The following is a 25262-nucleotide window of genomic DNA, read 5'->3' as shown; positions in this document are numbered from 1 at the left end:
GTGACGGACTCGATGCAATCCAATATCCCTGTCATCTGAAAATACCTACCTACGTACTGAATGGGCCACTTTCATCAATCTTCAACTTGGAATATCGTACCCAAGGACTTTTCTGCTAATATCGATTAAAGATGCTCAGAGACCAGCCGGAAACATAGGCACAGCAGTACCTGCGTGTCTAGTCTACCTCGACACTGGTCTATAAATGAGATGACAGCAAGGTTAGCAACACAACCAGTCAATTATCGGACACCAGCGTCCCCGTTGCGATGCATTCTCGGACTTTAGCTCCCCCTAAAATGGACATGGCGTACATTGGGGTTGACTTCCATCGGTACCGTCCTTCTTTTTTCTCCCCCTTCCAGATTGAAAAAAAGTATACTGCCATTGGCTAGTTTTTGTTTTCAGTGACGATACGGAATCAATGACCTCACACACATCGGTCGAACTCTTGAGTCGTCTGAAACAGTCAGCCTTGCCATGGTAACAAGTCACGCTTGGAATAGGTATCTTATCTCTCTGGACATTAAGCTGGTATCTCGTAATCCCTACTACCACACTCATTTTCCCCTCAAAACCCAACTCAGCCAATAGAATCAAGCCCCTCACTCTACATTTAACAGTATCCCCCAACCTCATTACAGTCTCCCACCCAATCACGGCGCCGCGTAACCACCGTCAACGCAGATATCCGTTCCGGTCGTGTACGACGCCGCATCTGATGCCAGGTACAAGTAGACGCCCTTGAGCTCGCTGGTTTCTCCCTCCCTGCCCATGGGGATCTTGTCCTTCCAGGCGTTCTTGACCTCCGCTGGGGCGAAGGACGAGATCTCGGTGTTGATGTAGCCCGGCGACACTGAGTTTGCCCTGGCGAACCCGGTCCACTCGACACCCAAGCTGCGGCACATGTGGATGATGCCGGCCTTGGCCGCGTTGTATGCCGTCTGCAACTGCGGCACGTTGACGATGTGGCCGCTCATGGAGCCTGTCGCGATGAAGCTTCCGTACGTGTAGTTCTCGAGCGGCTTGCCGTCAATGGTCGTTCCTTCCTTCTTTTGCCTGCGCCAGTGCTGTCCCGCTACCCGCGCGCAGTAGATGGTGCCGTCCATGTTGGTCGTCATGACCTTCTTGTAGTGGTCCAGCCCGCCATCTATCAGGGGGCCCTGCTCCCATGCGACGCCGGAGTTGGCTACGAAGACGTCGAGGCGGCCGTTGAGGTCCTTGACGCCTTGGTTGATCGCCTTCTCAACCTCCTCGTACGACGTCACGTTGACTTGGTATGCCTTGCCTATCGGGGATGTTAGTCTCTAGTATTACTGCAGAATGTGCATTGTAATAGATCCTTGAGGTCCCGTAGACGGCGGCGTCAAAGAAGCAAATCGAAGCGGGCTAATCTGCCCAATAGAAAAAGAGAAAAGGGTTGTGGCAGTAACAAGATCACCACTAATACGTACAAGTAACACCATACTCGCGCTCGATATCCTTTGCGCGCTCGTGCGCCTCCTTGTTGCTGTTGAACCAGATGGCGACGTTGGCGCCAGCCTCGGCAAACGCCTCCGCCACGGCAAGCCCGATACCGGCACCAGCACCAGACACGATGGCGGTGCGGCCCTTGAGCGAGAAGAGGGGCATGACGCGGTTCGACTTGGGCGCCACCATGTTGTCGTGGGGAAACTTGCCGTCCTTCATTGTTTCCGCCATCTTTGCTTCTTTTTGTATGTTTCTTCTTGATGTGGGTATATGCGTGTGTGTTTGTTATACTCCGTAGTGGTCAAATTTCTTTGGACAGGTGTGCTTTGAGGGAATTGCAGGAAACAGGTTGGTTTTACGGCAGAAGCAGAGGGGAGTTTGTTTAGGTAGGGAAAGTAAAAAAAGAAGAAAAAGAAAAAGAATTGAAAAGTTCTAGAAATAGGCCAGATACCACAGCAAAAGGTGGGATGAGCCAAACAGGTCCTCAGCGAGATCCATACAATCGCCCACTACGAGACGTGGCAGTACAAGAAGGGAAGAGCACCCGCAGCAGTACATGCTCTTTCACGGGCGTGCTACACATGGCGGGCGATGACGTCTACAGTGGAGCGCTTAGATGCAGCCCAAGGATTTCGTTCGTAATGTTTCGTCTCAAGTCATTGAGTTTTACCGGCGACTCGTCAAGTTTATTGCTGCTGGTTGCTGATAGAAAAACATTGGCATCCATGAATTGCAAGAGAATAAGCATCTAATCAATAACACTCCAAGTGCGCCAAGGCTTGTGTTGGTGGTGGTGGTAGTAGGTTTGTAGATCTCGTTCTATTCTAGAATAGGTCTCGTACCACACTCACTGTAAGACCAGATGGGTGGTGAACGTGGGTGGGCGATCAAATTTGGAGGGGCTCCAAACTGACTGCGGGGAACTTATAATGCCCCTGATTCATGAACAAGGTAATGCTTGGCACCAACTTTCTGCAAGCAGTAACCAAGTTTTCTGAAAAGCAATTGGTGCTTGCTTATCTCGTGCCATCTCTGTTGAGGTCAGCTTAATCGTGATCGGGCATGAGGATGGCCTTTCCCGAATGGTCTTTCCCGAATGGCACGCTTTGTCTGCACCAACTCTACTCCGTAAATCCAACCCAACCCTTCATCCAATCACCTGCCGGAGGACCTCTTCTCGAGAGAAGTTGGTGTTTCTGTAGCGGGATATGAAATCGTCGTTGTTGACTGCAAGATAATGTTTAGCATTGAAACCAGCAAACTCGCACCCATTCAGCCGAGTGTGTGAACAAACTTACTGTAACCTCCACAGATCCTCCTGACACCCTCAAAGGCGCTCCTACCGTGGAGGACTCGCCAGTTGTTGAATACTGCAGTTTGGAGAATGTTTAGGTCAGCAGTTGCAGGACTGGGAGTCATTTGCGAGCTTGACGTTCAACCCCAGTCGGATAGTAACCTACTCAGTACGTTACCGGGGGTAAGCTGCACCCAGTATTCCATCTCCTTCCTCTTTATGATTTCGTTCCATTTCCTTGCCGCCGCGTACCAAAGCTCTTGATTCCCAAGGTCTGCATCTTGTGATTCTCCCCCAAAAGGCACCACCCCACGATCGTCGTTGTTCCATCGCACACGCCATGGCGCCGTTTCCAGTACCGGGAAATTTTGGCTTGGTCTGATGGCGATGCCCTTATTCCCGCTAGCATGCCAGGGTATGGCTTGCTTTCTCAGGATCTCGAATGCATGCGGGTCTTCTTTGCGCAGGATGTAAGCCGCTTTGAAGCCGTCAACGAGGAGCGACTTGCCACCTTCGGCTACCGCGCCCGACTGAGCTGATGGAGGAGGGTGGTGAGAGAGCAGGTGGAAAGCCTGCAGGCCTGCGGGTTCAGTGAAGTAGGTAGTGTCGGTGTGGGCAGGAAGGGCAAGGTTTGTGTAGGCCGTGTCAGCCAGGGCCAGGTCTGGGATGAAGTCGTAAAAGCCGCCATAGTGTGTATTGCGGATTGGGCCAATATGCTCTAGCAATACTTTTGTCTCGTCGGGAGACACAGGAGTGTTGGACACAAAGGCGAAGCCATATATTTGCTAACAAATCTGCGTGTCAATAGTTACCAATCTAGCTAATAATCATGGGGTCAAGGAGCTTACAATTAACCTGGTCAACTTTGCAATTCCTTCCTCCGAGTCCGGGTTCATGACCTCATCAAATGGAACTGTCGGAGGATTATCTTGGACATCGGGGGCAGTCCATTGGACTTGACTTGAAGCTCCGGGATTCGGTTAGTAACTCGACATCGAGACTAGTAGAGTGGCTGAGTCTGAGAATGGTCAAGTTACCTATGAAATGCAGATTGGGGCTTGTGGGAGAATATGTAGTTGTATATGAAGTCTAGCGGATAGACGCTACGGTGGTTTTCGTGGTCCCCTTGTGGTAGAGATTTGTGGCAAGAGTCAGAGAGTCCGCGCGGGCCTACCATTTGTGCACGAGATGTTTGGCGTCCGGAGCAACTTACAGGTAACGACCAGATTGTCGCCTTCAATACCAGCGGCAACGGGACGTACATCATGGGGGATCTGTAGTCACCAAACCGAAACCATCAATCAGTGTCGAATAGGGCTTGGGGGAAATTTGTCAAAACCTGGCAATGTGACCAGGAGTAGAGTACCTACGGAAAACGTATCAAAGTTCTTCTGCATAGTATCCTGGTTCACACACTCGGTACAGCGACAGTTGTCACTGCACAACAGTGAATCGGGTTATTATCTAGCCAGCCAAGCTCGCTGAAAAAGCCCAGAGGACGCCTTACCGAAGCCAAAAGTTTGATCTGTAGAAACGGATCAGCATGATACCAACAATAGCGAGGAAAACGGCTATAGTGTGGTCAGGATTGTTATCCAACCGGGTGGGCTTTGACGAACAATTTTTCCCGCAGAGGAGGCTCTTCTATATTTCGCGCTCTTCGAAGATGTTGGGCTGGAAGAGTGATGAAGTTTGGGTGTCTAATGTCGACGATAGGCTGCATATATGATCTGACATTGTCAGGTGGCTTGACAGGACTGGTCGTGGCCTCAGTTGCATTTTTTGAAGCGACGCTTTTCAGATGTCGAACTGCTTGTTTGTTCAAGGTCGGTGTCCGGGTCCAGGTGTGGAACGAAGGCCTAGCCACACCACACAGTAATCGACGTGCCAAAAGGTGTGACATTATCACATCAATTGCACCAGATGGTGAATTTATTCTTGTACTTCAAGAAGCTGCGGAGAGGATTGCAGGAATACCCAAGGCCCGCCTAGCTGGTTGATGGGTAAGCTGCCCGCCGGTTTGGTTTTCTTGGTGAATACCAAGACGATTCAGATGCACGCACCTCTCGGCATCTCAAACATGATCGAGCTGCTGATTGATTACATTGACCAACCGCACCAATATGGGTCTGGGCCTCTTCTGGCGTTCCGAATACCGAATTCACGTGACATATTCCCGACCAAAAACTGGAACCCACCACCATCCATGCATGGGCAGGTAATTACCCGGCAAGCCGGTTCGTGCTCTGTCCTACAAAGTGGACGCGAGAAACATGGAAGAGCTTTCTTCGACCGCGTGCGGGCTACGAAGGGCGGCAAACAACAAAGTAACTGACCTTTTCCATTCTCTCGCTCAATTAACAACCTGTGTTATATCTTTGGCGTTTCCACAGCCCATTTCCACGTTCACCGCTAAAACTCAAGCGCGCTTGTCGGCAAAGTCCCCTCTTGAATTCCTGCATGGCGTACTGTAAGCGCCGGGTCGACGTGGTAATGTGGGGCTCGGTTGAACCCATAACAGGGAGGTCAATACTCGTTCGGCGCTTGCCATCTGCCAACGCTCCCGGCCGCATAAAGTGAGACCCGAACGAACTTGGGAACAAGATACTAACTTAGCACATGTGTCCCGCTTGCCGGAGATAGAGCCTCTGCTGGCTCCTCAGACATGGACCCGACAGTTTGGGTTCTGCTCGCCCCCGCATGCATATCTCGAACCCTCCTTGCGCTCGCGGTAAACCATTCGCTTCGATTGGTCGCTTTTGGGATGGAATCTGCCGCGCTCGCCAGGTTTGCCTTGTCTAGAGGCAGACTCCGAACATAGCCCCTGCCGCGGATTCTCAGTGCGCTGGCCTCCAAGGCGCTGTTTTCGTTGTTGTTGCGGCTCTGAGGGTCAAGATTATCTACTAGACCGCTTCCTGGACCGCGCACTATGGTGGAGGTATACGCCGTGGGCAACAGATGCCCCTTTATGTATATGGGCAATGAAATCCGCCCCCAAGTTTTTTTTTGGTTATCATGCTTGTTCATTTTGCCTGCTTGACATTGCGTGGCAGTCTATCGCCTCGAGATACCTAGATTTTTAATACCTGATATTCAACTTTGCCTCTTAGCAGTCTTGCTGTGTTTCTTTTTCTTGCAAACCAAACATGTTGGCTTTTTTTCTTTTGCAATCATTTTCCATTCTTGCTCTCTCGGAAGCGTCCATCCTACATCCCCCAGAAACACCAGTCTTGCCATCGTCTCATAATAAAGAATCAGAGTCATCAGAGGCTATCAGTATAGCAACCCCCATCCACCTCGGCCTCCCGGGTGAGAGCCCGGTACGCAGTTCCATCCCACGTATCAAACGTCAGGTTTCCGCTTCCTGTCGTCGACCTGGGCAGTCGCTTTGTTCCCGAAACTTCCCTATCGACTTTTGCTGCGACAAGACAACAACCTGCAAAATACTAGCCGGCGCTACGACAGCCCTCTGCTGCCCAGATGGCAGTTGCAGTGTCATCATGCCGAGGTCATGCAACATCAACTGGCTAGACGTTGAGCAATTCCCCGACGCCCCGATAGTCTCTAGCGCGCTTGACTATAAACTACCGAGTTGCGGCAAGGACAGCTCGGGAGAACAAACTTGCTGTCCATTTGGTTACTCTTGCGGTCAGAATGGGACAGTCTGCGTTCTAGAAAAAGACCAGAGGTCTTTGAAGGCGAAGAAAAGCGACGATTTCTTTTCCCGGACGCAAACAGACAGCAGCAGTAGTACTCTGCCGACGGCAACGGCAACAAGCACGAGCCCGACGAAGGCGCCAAGCACTACGGCCGCAGACTCTGCCCCGGAACAGACCACAGGAGCACAGACTGAAGGTGACGGCGGCAAACAAACAAACTCATCTACAGTCGGCATTGCCGTTGGTTCTGCTCTGGGCGCCGCTGCCATGATCGGGGTGATGCTGTGCCTAGCATGGAAGAAATATCGGATTTCAGAGTCTGTGTCAAGACTCGGGCACCGTCACAGTCAAGAGAAACATCAACGGCATCGGCGCTTTCTCCCATCATGGGTTTGTCGAAACTTACAAAGGGGCGAACACATTGATCAGATGCCAACACCCCCTCCTCCTGCATATGCCCCATATCACCTCGATCTGGACAAGTGTAGGCGGGTGCCGCGCCGCAAGACCGTTCCGCCCTCCCGCAACAAGACTCCTGCGCAGGTCACGCAAGAGTGTTCTCCAGTTGAGCTGCCGGCATCGCCCGTTTCTTTCAGCTTTTGGAACACAACGAGGGCGTCTCAGCGGAGCACCTTCTTCGCAAAGACTAGAGTGAGCCTGTCGCGACCACTGCCAAGGCAGCAGCCGCCACCAAGAGGACCACACAATTCCGAATACCCTGACTTCTTCTGAGGCTTATTTTGTTTGCCTGCAATAGTGGGCAGCACCTTGATTGATGATTTTATTCCCAATCTTCTTTCCCTCTTTCTTTTGGTGTTTCTTTGTATATCCTATCACGTTTATGTTTAATGCCTTTGATTCAAAACATTACATGCAAAGATTGCTAGCGAGCATATGCGGTTCAGACTACATACAATCCCATTTCTTTTTAAAGTCAAGAATACAATGTTTTATCAGCAGCTTGACCCAGACCAGTACAGGGATCGTATCGTTTGTCCACTTGTCTACATTTTCAGTCACATTCCCTTGTTTCCCACACATAACCAAAGACTTAACTATGCAGCCAACCCAAACAGGTGGCCACTTAATTCTTCCGGATATTGACCGCTCTCTTCTTTTGGTCCCGAGGCTGCTTTGTTAACTTTGAAGAATATCGCAAGCTGTGGACCACAAACCTGATCCTCTCTTGAAAGACAAGAACAATACGGCTCAAAAACCCACAAAGCCGCGGCGATGAACCTGGTTTACAGAATCATCGAGCCAGCTCTATTTCTTTGACTTAGAGTTGCTGGACTCGGCCAGAACGGGTGTCACCTCACAATGCGAGGCCGGTAACAGTAAACACTAAGACGACTCCTAGATAAAAGCACATACATGCTCGCAACACCAAATCAAGGATTGTTCAAGCAATCTCCGCATGTTAACAGCTTCCACATTGTCTAGGAACCTGCAAAGCTCAAGTACCGATCCGAACAAGACAGCATCCCCCAAGCGTGCCCAAATGCCAAACAACTACGATGAAAAACATGAGCTTGTCTGCTACTATATAGTGCACTTTCTCGGCCCCGTTGTGTTTGTCATCATACTCTTTTCTTACTTCCTCTGGATCCTGATCACGACCGTCCAAGACAGTACCAACCAGACCATACTGCCGCGCCACACAATCCTTGGGTTCAGCATAGCGCTCCTGATCTTCGCCCCGGTGCTGCTGATTGCGCATTGGGTCTTCCTCCACTTTTATTGGCGACGGAACCGTCACGGCGGCGGCGTCTTGCCGCCTAGGGATTTTGAGCTGGAGCACCTTGCTGGAATACTGCGGCCGCCTCTCGAAGCCATCAAGGCCGCCCTGCCGTCGCAGGAGCCCGGGCCCTGCGACCATGAAACAAGGCGGAACCCCGACCGGCTGAGGATAGACAGCCTGGACACTGCCAGACCGAGCGTGGACTATCGGAGCCCCTGCAGCCCCTCGCTTCAAGACGTCGACCCGACGACGCCCAGGGGCGCCTTTGCTGTCCTCGAGGGCGGCATGCCCGAACCACAAAGCGATAGCCACTCCCTAGCTTCCAGTACAATCATGCAATCGCCACTGCCTCTAGACGCCCCCATGTCCTTCTGGAAAGACCGCCCATCGAATCACGAGACTGAGAGCAAACATACGCAGCACTCACGATACGGCGAGGTCTCCCCACGCGTGCATTTCGACGCCTCCGTCACGAACCACGGCAGGTCGGCCGGTGTGGGCGGCGATGACGCCCGCCGCTGGAGGGCGCCAGCCGACGCGAGGAGCCTCACCGACCAGCCCAACAGGGCGCGCAAGAGTCTGTCTTATCTGAGGACTGCCGACGCAGTCGCCGCCAATGGAGGTGGTTCCGCTGCGGCCTCCAAGGAGGGTCCTGGCTCCCGTGACGCTGACTTTACCCCCTACAATCTGTCGCGCGGGTCGCATTTTGAGAGTGAAAGGGGTGTTTGGGTAGTTGATGGGCCGCTTGAGGATGACAACTGAGCGCAGAAACCCATTTCTTCTTGTTTTCTTGCCCATAAAGCAGGTTTTCTTTTTTGGTATCAGCGCCTGACATACTGCTTGAATCTGCCCCTGCTCGGACGCAGCAGTTAAGAGGATATCTGGAAGACATCTCTGGGGGACCGAGATGTCCCGCGTGGAAGTGTGGTTCAGCGATACTTGATAATCTTTGGCTAGAGCGGTTTGTGTGGCTATCTTGTTTGGGCTGTTAAACTACCCTTGTTCTCTGTATCTACCTAGTGACGGGAGGAGTAATCAGGTACTGGCATCGATTGGTGTTCGACTACCTTGTAGGAATTACTTCTCAGGTGGGACAACATACTCAGTCGTCTGCACTGGATTTCTCAGGAGGACCATTTTTAAATGCAATACCAAGCCTGCCACTCTTCCTATTTAACTTAAATACTTGTGCGAGAGTTAACAGCGGAAATTCCATTTCTGGTCTCATGGATGCGAAATGAGCGCTTTGAGTATAAAATGATTGCACGTCTCGTGGAAAGGCCAGAGCCCCTATTTTGCTGCCTTCTCGCTGTATAGGGCGTCATCCGTCACATCATCTCGCCGTTGTAGATTACCACGTGTTTGAGCAGCCATGTAGATTAAGTCGTCAAAGATCAGAACAGATCAAGCCAAGCTTTTGTGAGGCTTTATTATACACATTTTTGCTATAGGAACTATCATCCATCCTGTATTCTGCTGGTATTTTGACATCTGAACATTATTCTGATATGAAAATATTATAGATTTACCTGACGAAAAAGTACAAAGACGAATTTTTTCAATGACAGAAGTCTGTTATAATAGATTTGGTACAGACCGGGCGGTGAAAGCGGGATTTAGCGAGGTGAGACCGTATGCTGTGTCTTTCATTCCGGATAATGAAGATGTAGAAAATAGACAAAACCCAACTAGTCACACAATAACACGAGAAACGGTATGTTCAACGAGTGGAAAAGCGAGGGAATATGACGCACTCTGTATAGAATAAAAAAAAAATGAAAAACACCTCATGTTATGCCAGCCTAATTGGGATATAACTCATCGTGAAACAAGAATAAAAATAGAACGAAGACGAATCATGAAGTCAAAGACAAAATAAACACATTATCAATCATATAAAACCTCTCGGTGTGTCATAAAGCCATGTTGCTTACTCAATGCTGCGTTCCATGCGGCGGTGCTCCTTGCCCAAGCCCCATAGCCCCGACGGCACCGTTTTCCACACTGGGATAAGCGCCTCCGCTCATCTCGGCCCAGTCCCAGTCCAGACTCACTGGCAGCGAGTACAGGTCGGGCGGCAGGTGCGGCTGGGTGAAGTAAGCCGTCGCCGGCGGAACACTTTGCCTGATGTCGGCCGTAAAGCCAGTCATCTCGGCAAAGTTGACGTTCCCACCATACTCCATGCCTTCCATGCCTGCACTGCCGGGTACGTAGTCACCCGGTGGCGGCCAATGGTTTGGCGTCATGGCCGGGCTGGACTGGTTGCTCATCCGACCGCCGTGGTACGGCGTACTGTGGTTGCTATGCGTCGGCGCGGGCGACATCTGGCTGCCGTTAGGTGTGTATACGACATGCTGTGCGCGAGGAGTGTGCGCCGAGCTGCTCTGCGGCCGTGGCGTCGACTGCTGTTCCCTGTTACCGCTGCTTGATTTGTTACTGTTATTGGCCGTGACTTCGTTGTTCTTTCGCTTGCGGCGCCCGGCGTTTTCTTTCTCCGCCTTGTCGATAACCAGTTTGGCGATGCGCTCAAATTCGTTGCACACAGCCAACATGCGGTGCACACCACCTGTTTCCGCCTCTGCGCCAAGGGTAGATAGAAATTGAACGACAACACTCATCAGACGAGCGTCAGACCGTGCGCGTTGGTCTAGTGGATTCTGAATGATGTTGCCGAATAACGTGACGTGTGCCGATACAGGGAAGTAAAGGATGAGCCTGCTTGCAAGTTAATTAACTGCCAATTTGCCAGTGGACACCATGTCCAAGAACTTAGAAAAAAGGGAGACAAGCAACTTACCAGATGACCGACATATCACCTTGCGGGATGTACTTGAGCAGGGAAATCGAGGCCCTTGCTGCAGCAGAACACAAAGCCGCCGATGAGAAGATCCTGGGGTTGAGCGGCTTCGCATTCAGCCCCTGAATCGCGTAGTTTGATAACCTGCTGTTCCAGTAGCCGTGATGAACCGACATGCGATGGATCGTTGTCAAGGCATTGTAGTACGTAAAATGCAAAATAATGACGTGCAGCATCAGCGGGGTGTGTGAGGCCTTGATTTCGTGCTCCGGCCTAAAATCGATTGGTATCCTATCCTTCCAATCTTCAAGCTCCTGGTCCAGCTCGCCGATGGTGTTGAGAAGCTCGCCGTCCGTTTGCTTGGTTGCCTTTGTCGCGTACAAGCGGTTGTACACGCGGCTCTCGATGACCGCAAGTTCGCACATGACCCGGAATAGGTTCATTTTACCTTTGCCGTCTGCCAAGGGAATATTACCAATGTTATCCTCCGGATCGGCATCTGGAAGCTCAACGTTCATGTCGTTGTCGTCCTGGGCTGGTGGGCGCCCTGATCTCAAGCAGAGGTCCTTGTCTAGCATGTACGCTATCCAGAAAACGCGCTTCCGCTGCTCGAGCTCAATTGGATTAATGTTGAAGCCCGTCGCGCGCTTGTGAAGTCCGATGCTGTGCGACAGTCGGATGGCCGTAGCGATAAGCAGGAATGTCGGCTGCGGGTTTGGCGTGCCCTGCATGAAGAGGGCCATAGCCAAGAGCGCCTGAACGCTCAAAAGATCAGTGTTTCGCATCGTGAGCTCAGAAAAGACGCCCATGGCATTCTTGATGTACTTCCATGCCTTGTCGTCCTCCTCCTGCGGTACCAGGTTGCTCATCACTCGCAGTCTGTGGGCAACGGCCAAAGCGCAGTTGAAGCTGGCCCACCATCCAGATCCCTCGTAAGGATCGTTTGAGTATTGTCGCTCCACCAGGTGCATGAAAGTCGGCTGGTGAAAGAGCGGGAACATGCAGTTGAAATTCTCAAAATAGTCCTTGAGAAGCGACATGGCCTCGGGCTTGGGAGGGATAGGGATGAATACTGGCCGCCGGAACAAGTCCTGGAAAACCTCGGGCTTCCAGTTTGTCCATTTGTGGTCGTCGATAGAAACATCAGAGATCATCTGTTGGAAAGAGTTGTCGCCTGTCGTCTCGTTTACCCATTGAATTCCACGAGGCGAGAAGATGGAGAATCCGGACGAGGACCCTGGGATTGAGTGTCAGCAAAGTGCGGTAAACCCGGGATATCCGTAATCGCTACTCACCAATGTATCTGGTCTCGCCCGAGTTATTCGTAACTAATGAACACATCATTTCTGACAGTGTCTCTACTTCTTGTTCTTCTCCTTCCTTTTTGGCCGGTGTAAGAGAAGGTCTTCGCTCGTCCTTGTCCTTGTCCATCCTAGGCTCCGGGGATGCCAGAGCGCTCTGAGGCGTGGAGCCATCCTGGCCCGATGCTGTTTGCGACGGAGACGTTGGGCTCGAAGTGGCTGCCATCGAGGCCTGTCTTGATTCGCGGTTCTTCTCCGCCAGCCTCTTCTCAAGGGTACCGAGATCTGTGGCGCCATCATCTTCTCCAAGCAAACCAGACAGCCTCAGCAGGCTCTCCATACGCCCCAATCGATTCTCAAGGCCCTCGATATACTTGGCACTGCGAGATCAAAAGGTGTCAGCACCAAGGGCTTGCAGTTACTGACCCCAGATATATAATAAAGGTACGTACCCCTTGGGCGGACTCCTCTTCTTCTCTACCTGTGTAAAAACACAATCCGTCTTATAGTTGATGCAGTGTGTGCATGCTGGGAGTTTTCCGTCGCACTTGATCTTCTTTTTTCTGCACATGTCGCAAGCCTGCAGCGGGATGTCGGAAACAACTGTCAGCATCTGGTCCAAGATGCCTGCGCGGAACAGTCACGAAGCAAGACTCACCCTCGCGATCCTCCTCCTCTTGGCCTCGTTGGCATCATCCAAGAGTGTACTATGGTCGGCAAACATATGCGCCGTCATGTCGGGCGGGAGCTGCATCGGCATCCCATCGTAGCCGCCAAAGATCTGTGGTGGAGGGTTCATAATCGGCGGCGCCCCCATCGGGGGCATCTGAAAGCCCATGCGATCCATCTTCCCGGTGGTGCGGGGTGTCTAGCCTCAGAACAGTCGATATATCCCGTAGCAAGGTGTGGGACGTCGATGGGTGTATATAGTTTCGGCACTCGGCAGCTTGTCAAGTGGAGAATGACTTATAGTCGCGATGATCTTGTTGGGCTTGAGCGTCGGCTCCGGGGGCCAGGCCTTACTTGGAGTTGCGAGTAGGTTGTTAGTCAAAGTCTAGCCTAGGCCGAGAATCAAAGACCGTTTTCGGGGTGGCGTCTAAAGGGCCGAGGAAGCTACACCAACGAACTAGCTTCGTTGGTTGATAGCTGTCTTTCTGGTCCAGGTTTGAAGACTTCGGTAAAGCGAGCAGCGAAGGAAAATAAATAATAGCAAAAAGGTTTGAAGTAGTTACCTCATAAACGGGCGAGCAGCAAAAAAGTCAAGGCCGACAGGGCAAGACACGCCAGCTTGCGGTTTGATCGAATTTATGGTGGTTTCTATAATTACTGGGTGGGGGTTACATGCGTACTCCCACACCGTCTCAGTTTTGGCGCAGGCGTCCACGGGAATTGAATTGCTTGGCGGCACAGGAGGTTGTCTTGGTTTTGGAGAAGGGTGATGGTGGTGGTGTAGTGTGCGTCGCTTTTGCACAATACAGGACGCAAAATTGGAGTGCTGGGTAGTTTTCCAGGAACAGGCGGGCGGGCGGGTAGGTTGATTGACTGCTGCTTCGGCGCTTATGATAGGGTGGAAAGAGTAAATTGATGACGCCTCCCAGTCGTCTTGGGGTAGGTCGGAAAAGGGGGCAGAGAGCCAAGAGTTTGCTAAGGGTTTTCAAAGGTCTGGATTTATCAGCAGCAGCTCCTTCGGCCGGTATAAGTTTCGAGGTATCCTGGACTTAGGCTAGCTCCGGACATAGTAAGTACCTTGTAGTAGCTTAAGTGCCTTGACCAGGCTGTCAGACGAAGCTCGGCACACCAAATGAGGGGCAGTTTTCTTTGCAAGGGAAGAAGCAAGGAAAGGAATGTAAAAGAAAAGAAAAAAACGGTTTGGCTCAGGTTAGACAGGAAGGAAAGAATGGTTGGTGGAAGCAAGGAGAGGGAGCTATCGACAGCAGGCAATAACAGAAACAGATTGACTCTGAGACCACAAGAGTTGGTTCTGATCGCTTGCTTTTGTTCAATGGGTGGATGGGGGTACCACGATCGACCATGCCAGCACAACACGTCGTTTTTCTTGCACTTGCATGTGCCTCTTTGCCAACACGCCGAGCAGCCAAGACGAGGTTGTAAGGACAAGGCAATGAAGTACTGTATGAACACTACATAAGTATGTAGGTGAATGAATAGCCTGATCGCCGGAGACGGAGGCATGGAGGGCGGGACAGTACAGGACTGGGCGCACACGACGCGGGCTGGTATGCTATTTCCTTCCTCTTACGGTAGAGCACTGTACTGTACGGAGCCTACGTGGACTGCAGGGATCATGGTGGGTCAAAGGAAGCTCTTCTGTAGAAAACCGTCTGACCACATGTATCCACCCGAACATGGCCCCTGTTTGTTGCTTGCTACCTTTGTCGTGACCTAAGGAGGTAGGTAAGGTACGCATGAAAATCAGTCTGGAATAAGGTAGGGTACCTTACTTCGTAACTTCATAGTTAAGTTGACAAGGCAAAAGTACCTCGCATCAATTATACCGAAGCGTGCGCACGACCTTACAAGCAACCATTTCGCCGATATGAAGCATCACAGCGTCACCATCCATGATATGCAGGAACGCTGCCCCGATCGCATTGCGGCTGTCAGAGCCTGGACCTCAAGTGACAGTGACAGGGATGGTCTGGTCTGGTAGGCTGCATCAGAAGCTCCATGTTTTTTTGTCATTCCGTTCCCTTACGTACAGTACAATACTGTACAGTACTAGTTAGAGGTAGTGAGTGATTAAGAAGGTGGTAATTCTTAAAACAAACTTGTGTTTGTTATTGACTATTTCATTCGTTCGTTGATCCATTTGTTCTTCGCTGTCTTCTTTTTCTTTTCAATAATCTCATGTGTTTCCTCCCAAATTTTGGCCTTATTCGCCCGTTTACATTGGGCAGACAGACATGAGGCCATTGGTGTGCTTCACGCAGTCTCAATATCATCTCGACACTGAGTTTAGTCCGACTCAAGGCTATGGGAACCCCTCTTCCCCTGACGACACAGGTCCAGTGACCCTGATCTTCACAATCCTTGTCCAGCTTTAAGTGTTGTTCGAGAAAGATGGCCCTAGTGGATTGATTGGTTCCTGGCAAGAAACCACTGTCATTCAATGCAACAGGGCTGTATGTTTTCTCGGTCATAAATTCCGACGTCGTTGGGCTCATGCTCTCAGCAACAAGGTGTCGCCGCTGCACATGGGTGTCTCAAACAAGTTGCCATACATCACTTTTGGTAGGCATAGTGCGATCACAACGACATGGCTTCTTCTTTTGCTCCTTCATGCTTTTCCCGATACAATAATGGTCAGCTCAGCTCTTCGAGGCAGTTTATCCCGCGAGAAGGCGAACGGCGAAAGGTTAAGTTTCGCAGTATCTGCAAAATATGAGATGGATGTACTAATATTGCCATACACCCAGATACATCCCATCCAACTATATAATCAATCCATCCCGTCCCGACCTACCTCAAGTCTTGGCAGTTCTTGGTCTAATCACCAAGCAGGCAAAGGGATCGCAGCTATTCTATTCTGATCGCTGCTGCCTTGCTAACTTGAGCTGGTATCAGGGGTTGATACCCCTCATCCTACCTAATATGTTCAACACAATAGACCCCACACCCACGTTGCCACTCACCGTACTCCGTACTATAATACGACTAATGGATTACCTATTTACCTAGGTACACATTGTATGAAGTGAAAACACCAGACAAGGCGGAGATTCCATCCAAAGTTACTGACCGGTTCTTTCCCCTTCGATTTGCTAGGAGTCAGGGTTTTCATTTGATATGTGAGTCGAATGCTTCTTGAATGAATAGGTACCTTATTCACCAACAATACGAGAGAGAGCGCATCGAGCAACAGATACAAATGTTTCACTTCACGTTAGCCTGTCAGCTTGTCCCCTCTCCCATGCTAGTCTGCGACTTTGCATATCTGGTACGATACGGCGGCTCACGCGAATTATCGTTCCTTGTATTGATTGCCGGGGAGGGGGGCTCTATACACATTCGGGCGCGCGCTCTGCCGGAAAGCGTCGATCGGGAGGCCTCCATTACGAAAACTAACTGGCTTCTTTGTTGGGGCGGCCATCGTCGTCGACATACGAAGCACTTAAAGGAAGCTACTGTATGGGGTAGAAGAAAATTTCCTATTTCGGGCATCTACTGGTAGACACGCATTTCCGCTGCCACACATCCAAGGGAAAAAAAGAAAGGATTTCCTACTGACTTCTAGGCCCAAAAAGAATCCAAGCCGTGGAAGGTCTTGGTGGGGGCAGTTTTGGCAGTCGGAAAGCCCGGCCCCTCCTTCTTGAGAGTTTCAGGTTCGTCTCACGACAACGTTCCCGCCAAGCGTCCATTAACCCTCGGACATGTTATTCTCAAGAACCAAAAAGCCGCGTTTCCGAATGCGCTGCAAAGCAAACTTGTTCATTGGGTTGCGCGGCTGCTTGACTGGGGGCTTCACAGACAAATTCACTTTGCAGTGCTACTCAGGAAAAAATGGTCTTGACAATGAACGCCTCCTTGAACCATTTTTGTGACGTTGTCGTACCTTAAATAGCTACTCAGCGCAGTAGGCAGCTTTGCCAAGACGGCACCTTGCATGCGATCCCGCCCCTAATGTACCGTCCATATAATTATTATCTTACCCCAGGAAATCAGGAGGACTAAAAATACATTCTCCTAGACCTAGCATGTTTTTCTTATCGTTCGAGTTGGAATCTGATATTCGCAATATTACGTATGTAGTAGTGCGAAGGGATGGTTCTGATATTTTGCTCGTGGCAATGATCTTCATCCCAGACATTGTGGCGCATCCAAGTAACCCCCAACTACCGCTTTCCAGACCAAGCTCACATCAGCAACGGTAGCCCTTCAATAACATCCTCCCACTCATGGTTATTCCAAGCCTAAACCCTAGCTCTCATTTGTGACACTATATCACCGGTGCCAGTATTGTGTTTCCATAATATGATAGTCACAAAGTAAAAAGTAAAATATGTCGTTAAACCGTGGGCCGCCGGTAGGCCCGAGTAGGAGGATGGTCCTGACATTTTTCGTTTCGAACCCCCAAAAAGCCCAAGCATCTTGTAAGTTCAAGAACTCTGTCTCCGACAGTAATAGAACTTGAGTCCTTGCTTTTGATCCATCCCAACGAACGCCAAACGCCTGTGCAATGCCGCATCAAAGAGACATCAACGAAGCAAACAAACAATAAACCAGAAACAACCAAAACAATCACTCACCCCTTAACCTCCTCAACCGCCTAGAAATGTCCGCAGCGGTTTGTTGCATCGGGTTCAACCGGTGATCTCTCTCCATGGCCTTGACGTTGTCCCCGTGCTTGGCCACCAAACTCTCCAACCACTCGACCTCCCTCTCGCTCAGCCCCCTAACCGTCTTGACCCTGGGCACCCTCGCCATCCGCTCCAGCTGGTCGACGACCCGGTCACCCGTGGGCGCCTCGTCGTCAGACCCGAATCCTTCCCAGTCGGAGTCGGTCTCGAGCTCATTGAGCGGGTCGTCGAGCGGGTTGGCCGCCGCCGAAGCCTCCTCGTTGATGACCGAAACGATGCGCCCTTCGGCGTCCCGCTTCACGCGCACCTCGCGCACTGCGCTGCTCGCAGTCGACTTGCGCTCAGACAGGCCCAGGGGCGCGTGAGCGTTACTCTTGTCGTCGGCCGCACCGCGCAGCCCGGGCTCGACACCGCCCGTTGGGGCCTGCAGGCGCGTCAGGAGACCGAGGCGGCGGTAGTTTTGCGTCAGGGTTTCCTTCTTGTTCCTGCATTCGTTCATTATCTCAATGTTAGCTGGCTAATAGTCGGTGTGGTTGAGATGTACGAGATATGCGGGCAGAAGGACGGACCAGTTCTTCGCAATCAGATCGTTCCCTAGTGGGTTCAGCGCCTTCTTGGGCCTGTTGGTCTGCTTGACTTTGGGGCGCGAGGAACGGTTCTTCCGCTTTTGTCTGACTGTGCGACCCATTGTGACTCTCTTTTTGGAGGCGTAGTCTCTTGTGCAGGTTTAAGACTTTGCAGCTTCTTGGTGATCCTTGAAAATAAAGGAATGATGTAGAAAAAGTTATGCGCAAAGGTGATACAAGCCTCACAATCTGCGCCGGTCGGTAGAGATCCGCTGCTATGGGCGGCGAGAAAAATATTTTGGCGGGCGGTCACCCGATAAGAGCGATAAGCATTGGCAGGCCCCACCTTTCATAGAGGGCATATTGTACGGAGTACATCCCCGCGCTTATATCCAATGGAAGCCTCAAAAGTAACAACATAGATACAAGCCCTCCCACTCTATTTTTTTTTCAACCAGTTCATCATCGTGGCTTTAATTTAATGCTGATCTAACTACTTGGAGCATTCCATGCCTTGAGCATACACATCATTGTATGGATTTTTCCAGATGCAATCTCGGAAAGTTTGACCGCAGATGCGCCATGGGTAAGCATCGACTCAAAATCATGGATGAACTCCTTAAGCTCCTGAAGGTAGGTTTGGGGATATCTCTGCATATCATCCCTCCGAACTTCTTTGCCGACGCGAATCAGCTCCCATATTTATGCAGCAGTCTTGCCGTCCCTTATTGATTATCATACTATGGTTCTGTTTCACAAGGATGCGAACTGTGCATACTTGGGACATGGCGACGAATGAAGCGGCCCGTTCGACTCTACCAAATCTATGAGCAGATAGACTGTCGTTCAACACCGGCCAGATCATAGCATAGATGTAAACCTGCTCTAGCGAATCGACGTCCTGCTTGAACCACATAAATTGACTGGTATCCTCTCCCTTCAAGAGCTGTTTCCTGATTCGGAGAAATAGTGTTGGGGAGTGACACGCCACAGCTATCTGCTCATGCTTTGCCGAACCGTTATAATGTTGAAGCTGCACACAAAGCTAGTGAGGAGACCGACAGATATACATATATATCTTCATGTATTCCGGAGCTCCTTGTAAGTATTGTGTCAGCGAATTATCTAGCCATTCGGGGGCACGCATGATAGATCTTTGCGCAAGATTACCAGCACATAATTCCTCCTATTTGGTTATTATAACAAGCTCACCATTCGTGACGTTCGTTGACCTCGTGAGCCATCAGCGTGTATATGTTTTTGTTCCAACTTTGCCTTGGTAGCAGTTAGGGCTTTGTTGGGGTCAGTAGAGTGTTTCTTACCCTCCAGATCTAAGGATAATACAGAGTGATGAGTATCATGAGCTTTGATCAACTGGGTGGACAGTAGGAACAAGTATGAGAGCAGCATCAAGTTCTCCTCTAGGCTCGCTCCACAGCTGGGCTCTTTAGATGTGGCAAGCAACTATGCTGTCTTGAAGGTGACACAAGCTCATTGAGTGAACTTTGCAGACCTAGAAGCTTCATTTGCTCCCCTAATAGCAGATCAACTCAATTTATCATGCTTGATTTTGGAGCAGCCTCTGGGCGCTGATGAGACCCTCAGAACTGGTCGACATTGGAATGATCTTTACTTTCATTCATGAACCGAAAGAAACTGGAAACAACCCCAGGCAATGACTTTTACTTCAGACTGCCCTTGGTCTACAACTTTGGACTGCAATCTCAAGCTCTCAATCTGCCTCCAAGTAGGTTCTTTATACCGATAGTTTCACTTCAGCAAACAAATTGCCCGAGTTTTCCTCCACCTTTACCATAAACCCCAGAATTCGGTAGTAGCACATCCTGCCTTGTACCAGCTGATCCTATACGGGTTAAAAAAAAAACAGCAAACAGCCAGGGCTTCATTAAAAAACCCCGCCAGTCACAAATTGTAGGCTCAGAGTTTGCGGCAATTTGCCTGTTGGTCCATGACTTTGGGAAAGTACGCCTGCAACCGACCCTAGGCAGACGAGAACCCATTGATACAACCATCGCACCTTCCCCTTCTCACATCCTTTATTTGTCAATGCCAGTTGAAACTTCGGCAGGCCTAAATACCGCCCACAACCGACATATCCCAGTGGCAGTGTGCTGAATGACCGCCTGTTCCATCAGGTAGATGTAGAGACACCCTACCCTTTCTCTACAATCGTTGGTACGGATCCTTCACTTGAAGATGGCTTCAGATGATGCCAAACACCAAGAGGACATCATATTCGCCCTTACGTCATACCATAGAGAAGACTATGACAGACCCATCATCACCACACCACCCGGGATCCATGCGCTCGTCCAACCCTTCATCACAGATGCCTTCACGACCGATCCCACCACAACTCTTGGCTGTCTGCAAGTCCTCCCGGTCGAAATCATAGTTGAGGTGTGCCGCGCCATGGATATCATCGCACTCTTCCGCTTCCGCCAGGCCAACCGCCGGGCGCGCCAGATTGTATCAGGAATCAAGGCTTACCGAGACACCACTACACACGCCCTCGAGAGCTTCAGGGCAATCATGCGCCTCGACATCACTGCCTTCACCATAGTTGACCTTGACGGGGTCCTGCACGGCCCGCCAAAGTGCGCCACCTGCGACCGGTTCGGCTACCTCCTCTTCCTCCCCTCGATGCAGCGCTGCTGCTCCACCTGCCTTGAGTGTTGCAGGAAACAGAGCTATTCCATCGCCCCGGCCACCACCGTGGCGAAGCTGATCGGCATACGGCACCGCAGGCTTAGAAGGGTCGTCGCCTCCACTCGGTCGCTGACGGGGCCGTTCCTGCACGGAGAGTACCGTGGCAACAAGCGCTACAACCTCGTGACCCAGGATGACGTTGCGCGGGAGTTCCCTGACGTCGAGCCAAAGTCCGCGTTTTTCCCTGGTCCTGTATCCAAGGCCTTCGAGGCGCAGTGGGGCAAATTCGTTCGTTACAGATACATGGTCACAACTTTTATTCATCATGTGGACCGCGGTTCGGGCATCATCGAGCAGCGTTACAGCTGTGACGGCTGCAGGAAGTTCGCAGAGAAGGGGCGCCACTACATCTACACACCCAGGAATGATGCGACAGCCTGTTTCTCAAGGGGGGAGTTCTTGGAGCATTTTCGCACGTGTCGTTTTGCCCATAGGCTCTGGAAGGGATGCTGAAGAATCATTGCTATGGTTGTTCTGTGTTTTCCAGTCATGGAGAAGCTTCGACACATCCCATGAGACCTGCTGTGTTACTTGATGATGGTGTTTTGAGGGGAACAAAATTATATCAATTTTCGAGAAACGGGAAATGAACAGGATTTATCCTGGCAGAAAATAGAGCTGCGACGAGGCTATACGCTGATCGATAACAAGGGTCGGTCCACCTTGAATGGCGCTTAGGGGCGTGGCATAGGAAGACGGGTAGTTGAACTTTTTGAGTTTTCGGTCGTGGCTTTTGAGGGGGTGCGTTAGCTTTGAGATTCGGGACTTGGTATGAGAAGCAAACATGACACTTGTAAGTTGAGGAGAACAGACGTAGATGATTTTGCAGGCTTGATTCGGAACCTAGTTTTGGTAGAAACCGGCACATCGAGATCAGGTAGACTGGGAGAGGACAATACAGCCTCATTGAGATCAACTCGAATTAGACCTAGTATATTCTCACCCTCCTCAACCTCTGGAACAAAGGGAAGACAGGACAGTAACCACTCGCCCATCCTCCACCGCTTATCCTCCACCAGTTCTTTCATTGCCTGTGAAACCTCGCTGGTATGACAATAGTCACCAGAGACCTATGTACACAAAAGGGGGAGACAAAAACAAGGGTAAAAAAGAGGTCCCTTCCTCGCAAAAAAATGCCTTTTTTTATCTTTTCTTTTTTGACTTTTTTAGCATTGATTTCCTCCCAATATCACAAGAGAGAAAAAGGAACAAAGAAAAGAAGAAAAAAAAGAAAACAAGAAAACCAAGACATTTTTTTTTACCCAGCGAGGACTATCCAGGCTGAGGAGAAAGGTAATGAAAGGAAGAGAAAAAAACGAAAAGAGATCCCTTGATATAAATTGTCCTAGGACCAAATAGAATTGAATCAAGAGATGAACAACCAAAAAAGGGGAGAACGCCAGCCCAAATGCTTCGAGATTGGGCAGTTTCCAAGTTTCTTGTCATAGAACAGAAACGAAAAAAACAAAAGCCCTTTCAAAGGAGAATGATCCAAGTAAGGGTGTTTGTTATTGGCGTCTGACATGTGGTTTTTTTAAATGGTCAAAAAAAGCATTCCAGACATTATGTAAAATTTTGGGCCCCAAGTGGTGCTGATATAGACACAAAAACTGTGAGAGGTATATGCGCACGACAAAGGAAATGAAGGCATAAAGAGAAATTCGAAGAAATTCAAAAGATCAACGCTTGATATATTGTGTACGCTTTGCTGCAGCTCTCCTCTCGACGTAGCCCATGTGTGCCACGCCGTTAGGCCATGTTCTCAGTGAATCGAGACTGTGACAGCCTTGAAGCGCGAGACCCGTCTTGAGACGGATGGCTGCGCCCCAAGGGGTCTCGCTGATTCGGAAGCGGTGATGGAGGAGGCCTCAATGCCGTAGTGGTGGGAGGGGATACCGGGAATGCGGGGATGCCCTCTTGGACAGGGGTGCGGGCCGGCCCGGGCTGTATTACGGGGATGCCACTCTCCGGCCGCATTGGCGAACCCAGCTTGAGTCTGCTTCCTCCGGGCGAGAAACCAGAATCGGGCCCACTGCCGAGCGGCGGGGAGAAGAACATCTGCGAGTCGCGGTACATGATGGACTGGTCGCCGCCCGATATGGTGCTATCTCGCGGATCCGAGAAGGGGTTCGTGTAGCCGTCGCCGCCATGGTGCAGTACCGAGGGGAGCTTGCGGCCCGAGACGCGCACAAAGCCTCGCTCCTCACCCTCGGCGGGAGCTATCGCCTTCTTGCCAGATAGGGCTGCCAACGCCGCCGGGACGGCGAACGGGATGCCCCGCTCCGACATGCGGCTCGAGAAACCTTTGCTGCCATCGCCCGAATTTCCTGTTCCATCTGCGAGCATCTTATGATTGCCCATTTGCTGTCTGCGCCACCTAAGGATGAAGACAACGGCAAAAAGAAGAAGCGCCATGCCGCAGATGCCGCCTACGACACCACCTACCAATGTTTCCGTGGGAGGGGGCGCCGATGCTGGTCCGGCAGCTGCATGAGTCGGAGCCGAAGTCGGAGATGGGATGGCGCCGTTGGGAACGAAGCCGCCCGCTACATCAGCCGTTCGTGAGGTGGTGAAAGATGTTGAGGTCAAGGATATTGACGTCGAAGATGTGATGGTGGTCTCAGACAAGGTCGAGGTTGATAGAGACGTCGCCGAAATACTGGAGCTGTTGAAGAAGTGAGACCGAATGGTGGTGTTATTGAAGAGTCGAGCAGAGGCTAGATCTGAGTCAGTAAAAAGAAACAAAAACCGTTAAATTAGATCCCGTCAGATACCTACACGTCGAGTTGAAAATGCCTGGTCGGGTGGTAGGCAGCGGCGGTGCACTGGAAGGAGTGGCTGTCACCGAATGAAGCGATCGCGAGGACGATGACAAGGAACCCGTCTGCAACGGGGGAGAGACGCCTACGCTGCCGCCGCTGCCATTTCCGCTCGCCGAACTGCTTGAACTTAGCTTCGGTACGGGTGGCGTAGGCAGCGTCGGCAACGGCAAGTTGGTCAGGGGATTGTCCACGGTGATGTCGGTTATTGGGTCGATAATCGGGGTGAGCGCTGGCGAAAAGACAGTCGAGATTGCAACGGGTAAACCACCTCCGTCGACATACTGGATGACCGAGACGGTCCGCACAACTTCGGTAATGATCGACTCCACAGCGTCGGGGAGTTGGCGACGCTGCGGCTGTTGGGATGGCGGCGGTGTGATGGGTGAATCCGCATGTGGACGAACGTGCTGGTTGTGTTGCTGGAGGTGACGGCGGTGCTGGTGCAAATGACGGTGGTGATCGTCTCCAGTCTCCCTCCTATGTATGCGGTTGTGATTGTGGGTGTGACGGCGCAGATGCGCAGCTTCACGGGCCTGAAGGAGTGAAGACCCGTGAGCCTGGTCCGTCATGGCGGATGGGTTTCGCGCCAAAGGCGAATGTGGCGGAGTTCTGAAAATAAAACGAGTGACGTCTATAGGGTTCGGATCACCAGATCCGCCAAAAGTTCGTATTGGGCCCAATTAAGCCAAGTTGGGACGAACCAGAAAGTGGCGCTGGCTACGATAGGCCGCGCAACCAATTGAGGCTGGGCTCCGAACAAAAAAAAAAGCACGTAAGCGAGCGTCGTTGGGGTTTGAATCCCGTTTCTTTAGCGTTTAGCAGTGGTGGTATTTTTCTTCCTTTCTCTCTGTGTTTGTTTAAACGAGTGTCGAAGTTTATGTTGTGATGAAAGAGTGATTTGGGTTGCAGTCCATTCTCCTTCTCGTCCTCATCGTTGTTCGAGATCTGTGCAGTACTGGCAGGCTTCAGCGCAGTCGATGGCTATTCGAGTGTTCCTCTGTTGTAGCGTGCGTCGGTGAGATTGATCAATCAATCAATATCGATCAAGGAGAAAAATGTGTGAAAGAGAAGGTTGTCCTCGCAACGCAAACAATCAGGTCGGTCCGGCTGATGCTCTGCTTCCGGGCAGTTTCTCGAAATAAACGAACGAACGAACGACCTCGAGGTTGTCGGGTAATGAGCGTGGGGTGATGGTAACAATGTTGACGGTTGATGGCGATGTCTTTGGGTCGTCGTAATCGGAGGTCGGTACGAAATCAGGTCGAGGATGGGAAATCAGATCCAACAGGATGTAATCACCCCAAATACCTTCGACTTGTCTGTTTGTTTCCCTTGGTCCTTTCCGTGTCCGCTTTGGCGCCCGTCTTTTTTGGATGGTGTCCAAATAGCCTGTTCCGGGCCGCCCGTCCCTTTCTTCTTTTTCTCTTTCTCTCCCTCTTCTGCTGTCTTCCCACAACGAAGACACGTCCCAACCAGGACGTTTTTCGCTTCTCACGCAAGAAAAAACGAGCGTGCGGAGGTGGGAATCGCAAAGAAACAAAAACGAAAAGAGGGGGCCAAGAAA

The 25262-nt window shown here is 51.0% G+C and overlaps 9 protein-coding genes across 9 annotated transcripts; 3 read left to right on the top strand and 6 right to left on the bottom strand.

Annotated features, from left to right (window-relative positions):
* Nucleotides 1-432: 432 nt before the first annotated feature.
* Nucleotides 433-1980, bottom strand: MGG_07455 (sorbitol utilization protein SOU2). Its single transcript, XM_003711305.1, has 2 exons — nt 1455-1980; nt 433-1288 (listed from the first exon to the last, which is right to left on the bottom strand). Exons 1-2 carry the CDS (start codon nt 1699-1701, stop codon nt 657-659), a joined length of 879 nt encoding a protein of 292 aa, XP_003711353.1. The 5' UTR covers nt 1702-1980; the 3' UTR covers nt 433-656.
* Nucleotides 1981-2103: 123 nt separating this feature from the next.
* On the bottom strand, nt 2104-4854 carry MGG_07454 (trimethyllysine dioxygenase). The gene is made up of 9 exons (XM_003711304.1): nt 4384-4854; nt 4272-4289; nt 4135-4201; nt 3978-4038; nt 3802-3889; nt 3613-3724; nt 2931-3549; nt 2769-2840; nt 2104-2697 (listed from the first exon to the last, which is right to left on the bottom strand). The coding sequence occupies exons 1-9, from the start codon at nt 4665-4667 to the stop codon at nt 2618-2620; spliced, it is 1401 nt and encodes a 466-aa protein (XP_003711352.1). The 5' UTR covers nt 4668-4854; the 3' UTR covers nt 2104-2617.
* A 329-nt stretch (nt 4855-5183) lies between these two features.
* On the bottom strand, nt 5184-5791 carry MGG_16638 (uncharacterized protein; the record flags this gene model as incomplete). The annotated part of the gene is made up of 3 exons (XM_003711303.1): nt 5184-5356; nt 5480-5624; nt 5693-5791. 3 exons carry the CDS (start codon nt 5789-5791, stop codon nt 5184-5186), a joined length of 417 nt encoding a protein of 138 aa, XP_003711351.1.
* Nucleotides 5792-6216: 425 nt separating this feature from the next.
* MGG_07452 (uncharacterized protein) lies at nt 6217-7254 on the top strand. The gene has a single exon (XM_003711302.1). The coding sequence runs from the start codon at nt 6265-6267 to the stop codon at nt 7153-7155; it is 891 nt and encodes a 296-aa protein (XP_003711350.1). The 5' UTR covers nt 6217-6264; the 3' UTR covers nt 7156-7254.
* A 649-nt stretch (nt 7255-7903) lies between these two features.
* On the top strand, nt 7904-8926 carry MGG_15204 (uncharacterized protein; the record flags this gene model as incomplete). The annotated part of the gene is made up of 1 exon (XM_003711301.1): nt 7904-8926. Exon 1 carries the CDS (start codon nt 7925-7927, stop codon nt 8924-8926), a length of 1002 nt encoding a protein of 333 aa, XP_003711349.1. The 5' UTR covers nt 7904-7924.
* Nucleotides 8927-9531: 605 nt separating this feature from the next.
* On the bottom strand, nt 9532-14443 carry MGG_07450 (fungal specific transcription factor domain-containing protein). Its single transcript, XM_003711300.1, has 7 exons — nt 14009-14443; nt 13495-13924; nt 12921-13284; nt 12715-12842; nt 12257-12642; nt 10962-12198; nt 9532-10879 (listed from the first exon to the last, which is right to left on the bottom strand). Exons 3-7 carry the CDS (start codon nt 13107-13109, stop codon nt 10099-10101), a joined length of 2721 nt encoding a protein of 906 aa, XP_003711348.1. The 5' UTR covers nt 13110-13284; nt 13495-13924; nt 14009-14443; the 3' UTR covers nt 9532-10098.
* Nucleotides 14444-16790: 2347 nt separating this feature from the next.
* On the bottom strand, nt 16791-18410 carry MGG_07449 (uncharacterized protein). The gene is made up of 2 exons (XM_003711299.1): nt 18150-18410; nt 16791-18065 (listed from the first exon to the last, which is right to left on the bottom strand). Exons 1-2 carry the CDS (start codon nt 18266-18268, stop codon nt 17522-17524), a joined length of 663 nt encoding a protein of 220 aa, XP_003711347.1. The 5' UTR covers nt 18269-18410; the 3' UTR covers nt 16791-17521.
* A 1953-nt stretch (nt 18411-20363) lies between these two features.
* MGG_07448 (uncharacterized protein) lies at nt 20364-21353 on the top strand (the record flags this gene model as incomplete). The annotated part of the gene is made up of 1 exon (XM_003711298.1): nt 20364-21353. The coding sequence occupies one exon, from the start codon at nt 20364-20366 to the stop codon at nt 21327-21329; it is 966 nt and encodes a 321-aa protein (XP_003711346.1). The 3' UTR covers nt 21330-21353.
* Nucleotides 21354-21658: 305 nt separating this feature from the next.
* Nucleotides 21659-25195, bottom strand: MGG_07447 (uncharacterized protein). Its single transcript, XM_003711297.1, has 2 exons — nt 23655-25195; nt 21659-23593 (listed from the first exon to the last, which is right to left on the bottom strand). The coding sequence occupies exons 1-2, from the start codon at nt 24265-24267 to the stop codon at nt 22626-22628; spliced, it is 1581 nt and encodes a 526-aa protein (XP_003711345.1). The 5' UTR covers nt 24268-25195; the 3' UTR covers nt 21659-22625.
* Nucleotides 25196-25262: the final 67 nt, after the last annotated feature.

The sequence above is a fragment of the Pyricularia oryzae genome, chromosome 3, assembly GCF_000002495.2.
Source record: "Pyricularia oryzae 70-15 chromosome 3, whole genome shotgun sequence".
Lineage (NCBI taxonomy): Eukaryota > Fungi > Ascomycota > Sordariomycetes > Magnaporthales > Pyriculariaceae > Pyricularia > Pyricularia oryzae.
The sequence above is the reverse complement of the archived record's forward strand: the minus strand, read 5'-3'. Positions and strand labels throughout refer to the sequence as shown.

Coding starts and splice junctions, on each gene's coding strand:
- MGG_07447 (XM_003711297.1), bottom strand. CDS start 24,267: ATGACGGACCAGGCTCACGGGTCTTCACTCCTTCAGGCCCGTGAAGCT. Junction 23,594..23,654: donor AGGCATTTTCAACTCGACGT/GTAGGTATCTGA, acceptor ACTCAGATCTAG/CCTCTGCTCGACTCTTCAAT.
- MGG_07454 (XM_003711304.1), bottom strand. CDS start 4,667: ATGTCACACCTTTTGGCACGTCGATTACTGTGTGGTGTGGCTAGGCCT. Junction 4,039..4,134: donor AGAACTTTGATACGTTTTCC/GTAGGTACTCTA, acceptor TGGTGACTACAG/ATCCCCCATGATGTACGTCC. Junction 3,550..3,612: donor CAAAGTTGACCAGGTTAATT/GTAAGCTCCTTG, acceptor CAGATTTGTTAG/CAAATATATGGCTTCGCCTT.
- MGG_07452 (XM_003711302.1), top strand. CDS start 6,265: ATGCCGAGGTCATGCAACATCAACTGGCTAGACGTTGAGCAATTCCCC.
- MGG_07449 (XM_003711299.1), bottom strand. CDS start 18,268: ATGGGTCGCACAGTCAGACAAAAGCGGAAGAACCGTTCCTCGCGCCCC. Junction 18,066..18,149: donor GATCTGATTGCGAAGAACTG/GTCCGTCCTTCT, acceptor GAACGAATGCAG/GAACAAGAAGGAAACCCTGA.
- MGG_07450 (XM_003711300.1), bottom strand. CDS start 13,109: ATGGATCGCATGGGCTTTCAGATGCCCCCGATGGGGGCGCCGCCGATT. Junction 12,843..12,920: donor AGAGGAGGAGGATCGCGAGG/GTGAGTCTTGCT, acceptor ATCCCGCTGCAG/GCTTGCGACATGTGCAGAAA. Junction 10,880..10,961: donor GGTGATATGTCGGTCATCTG/GTAAGTTGCTTG, acceptor ACTTGCAAGCAG/GCTCATCCTTTACTTCCCTG.
- MGG_07455 (XM_003711305.1), bottom strand. CDS start 1,701: ATGGCGGAAACAATGAAGGACGGCAAGTTTCCCCACGACAACATGGTG. Junction 1,289..1,454: donor GCGCGAGTATGGTGTTACTT/GTACGTATTAGT, acceptor CATCCCCGATAG/GCAAGGCATACCAAGTCAAC.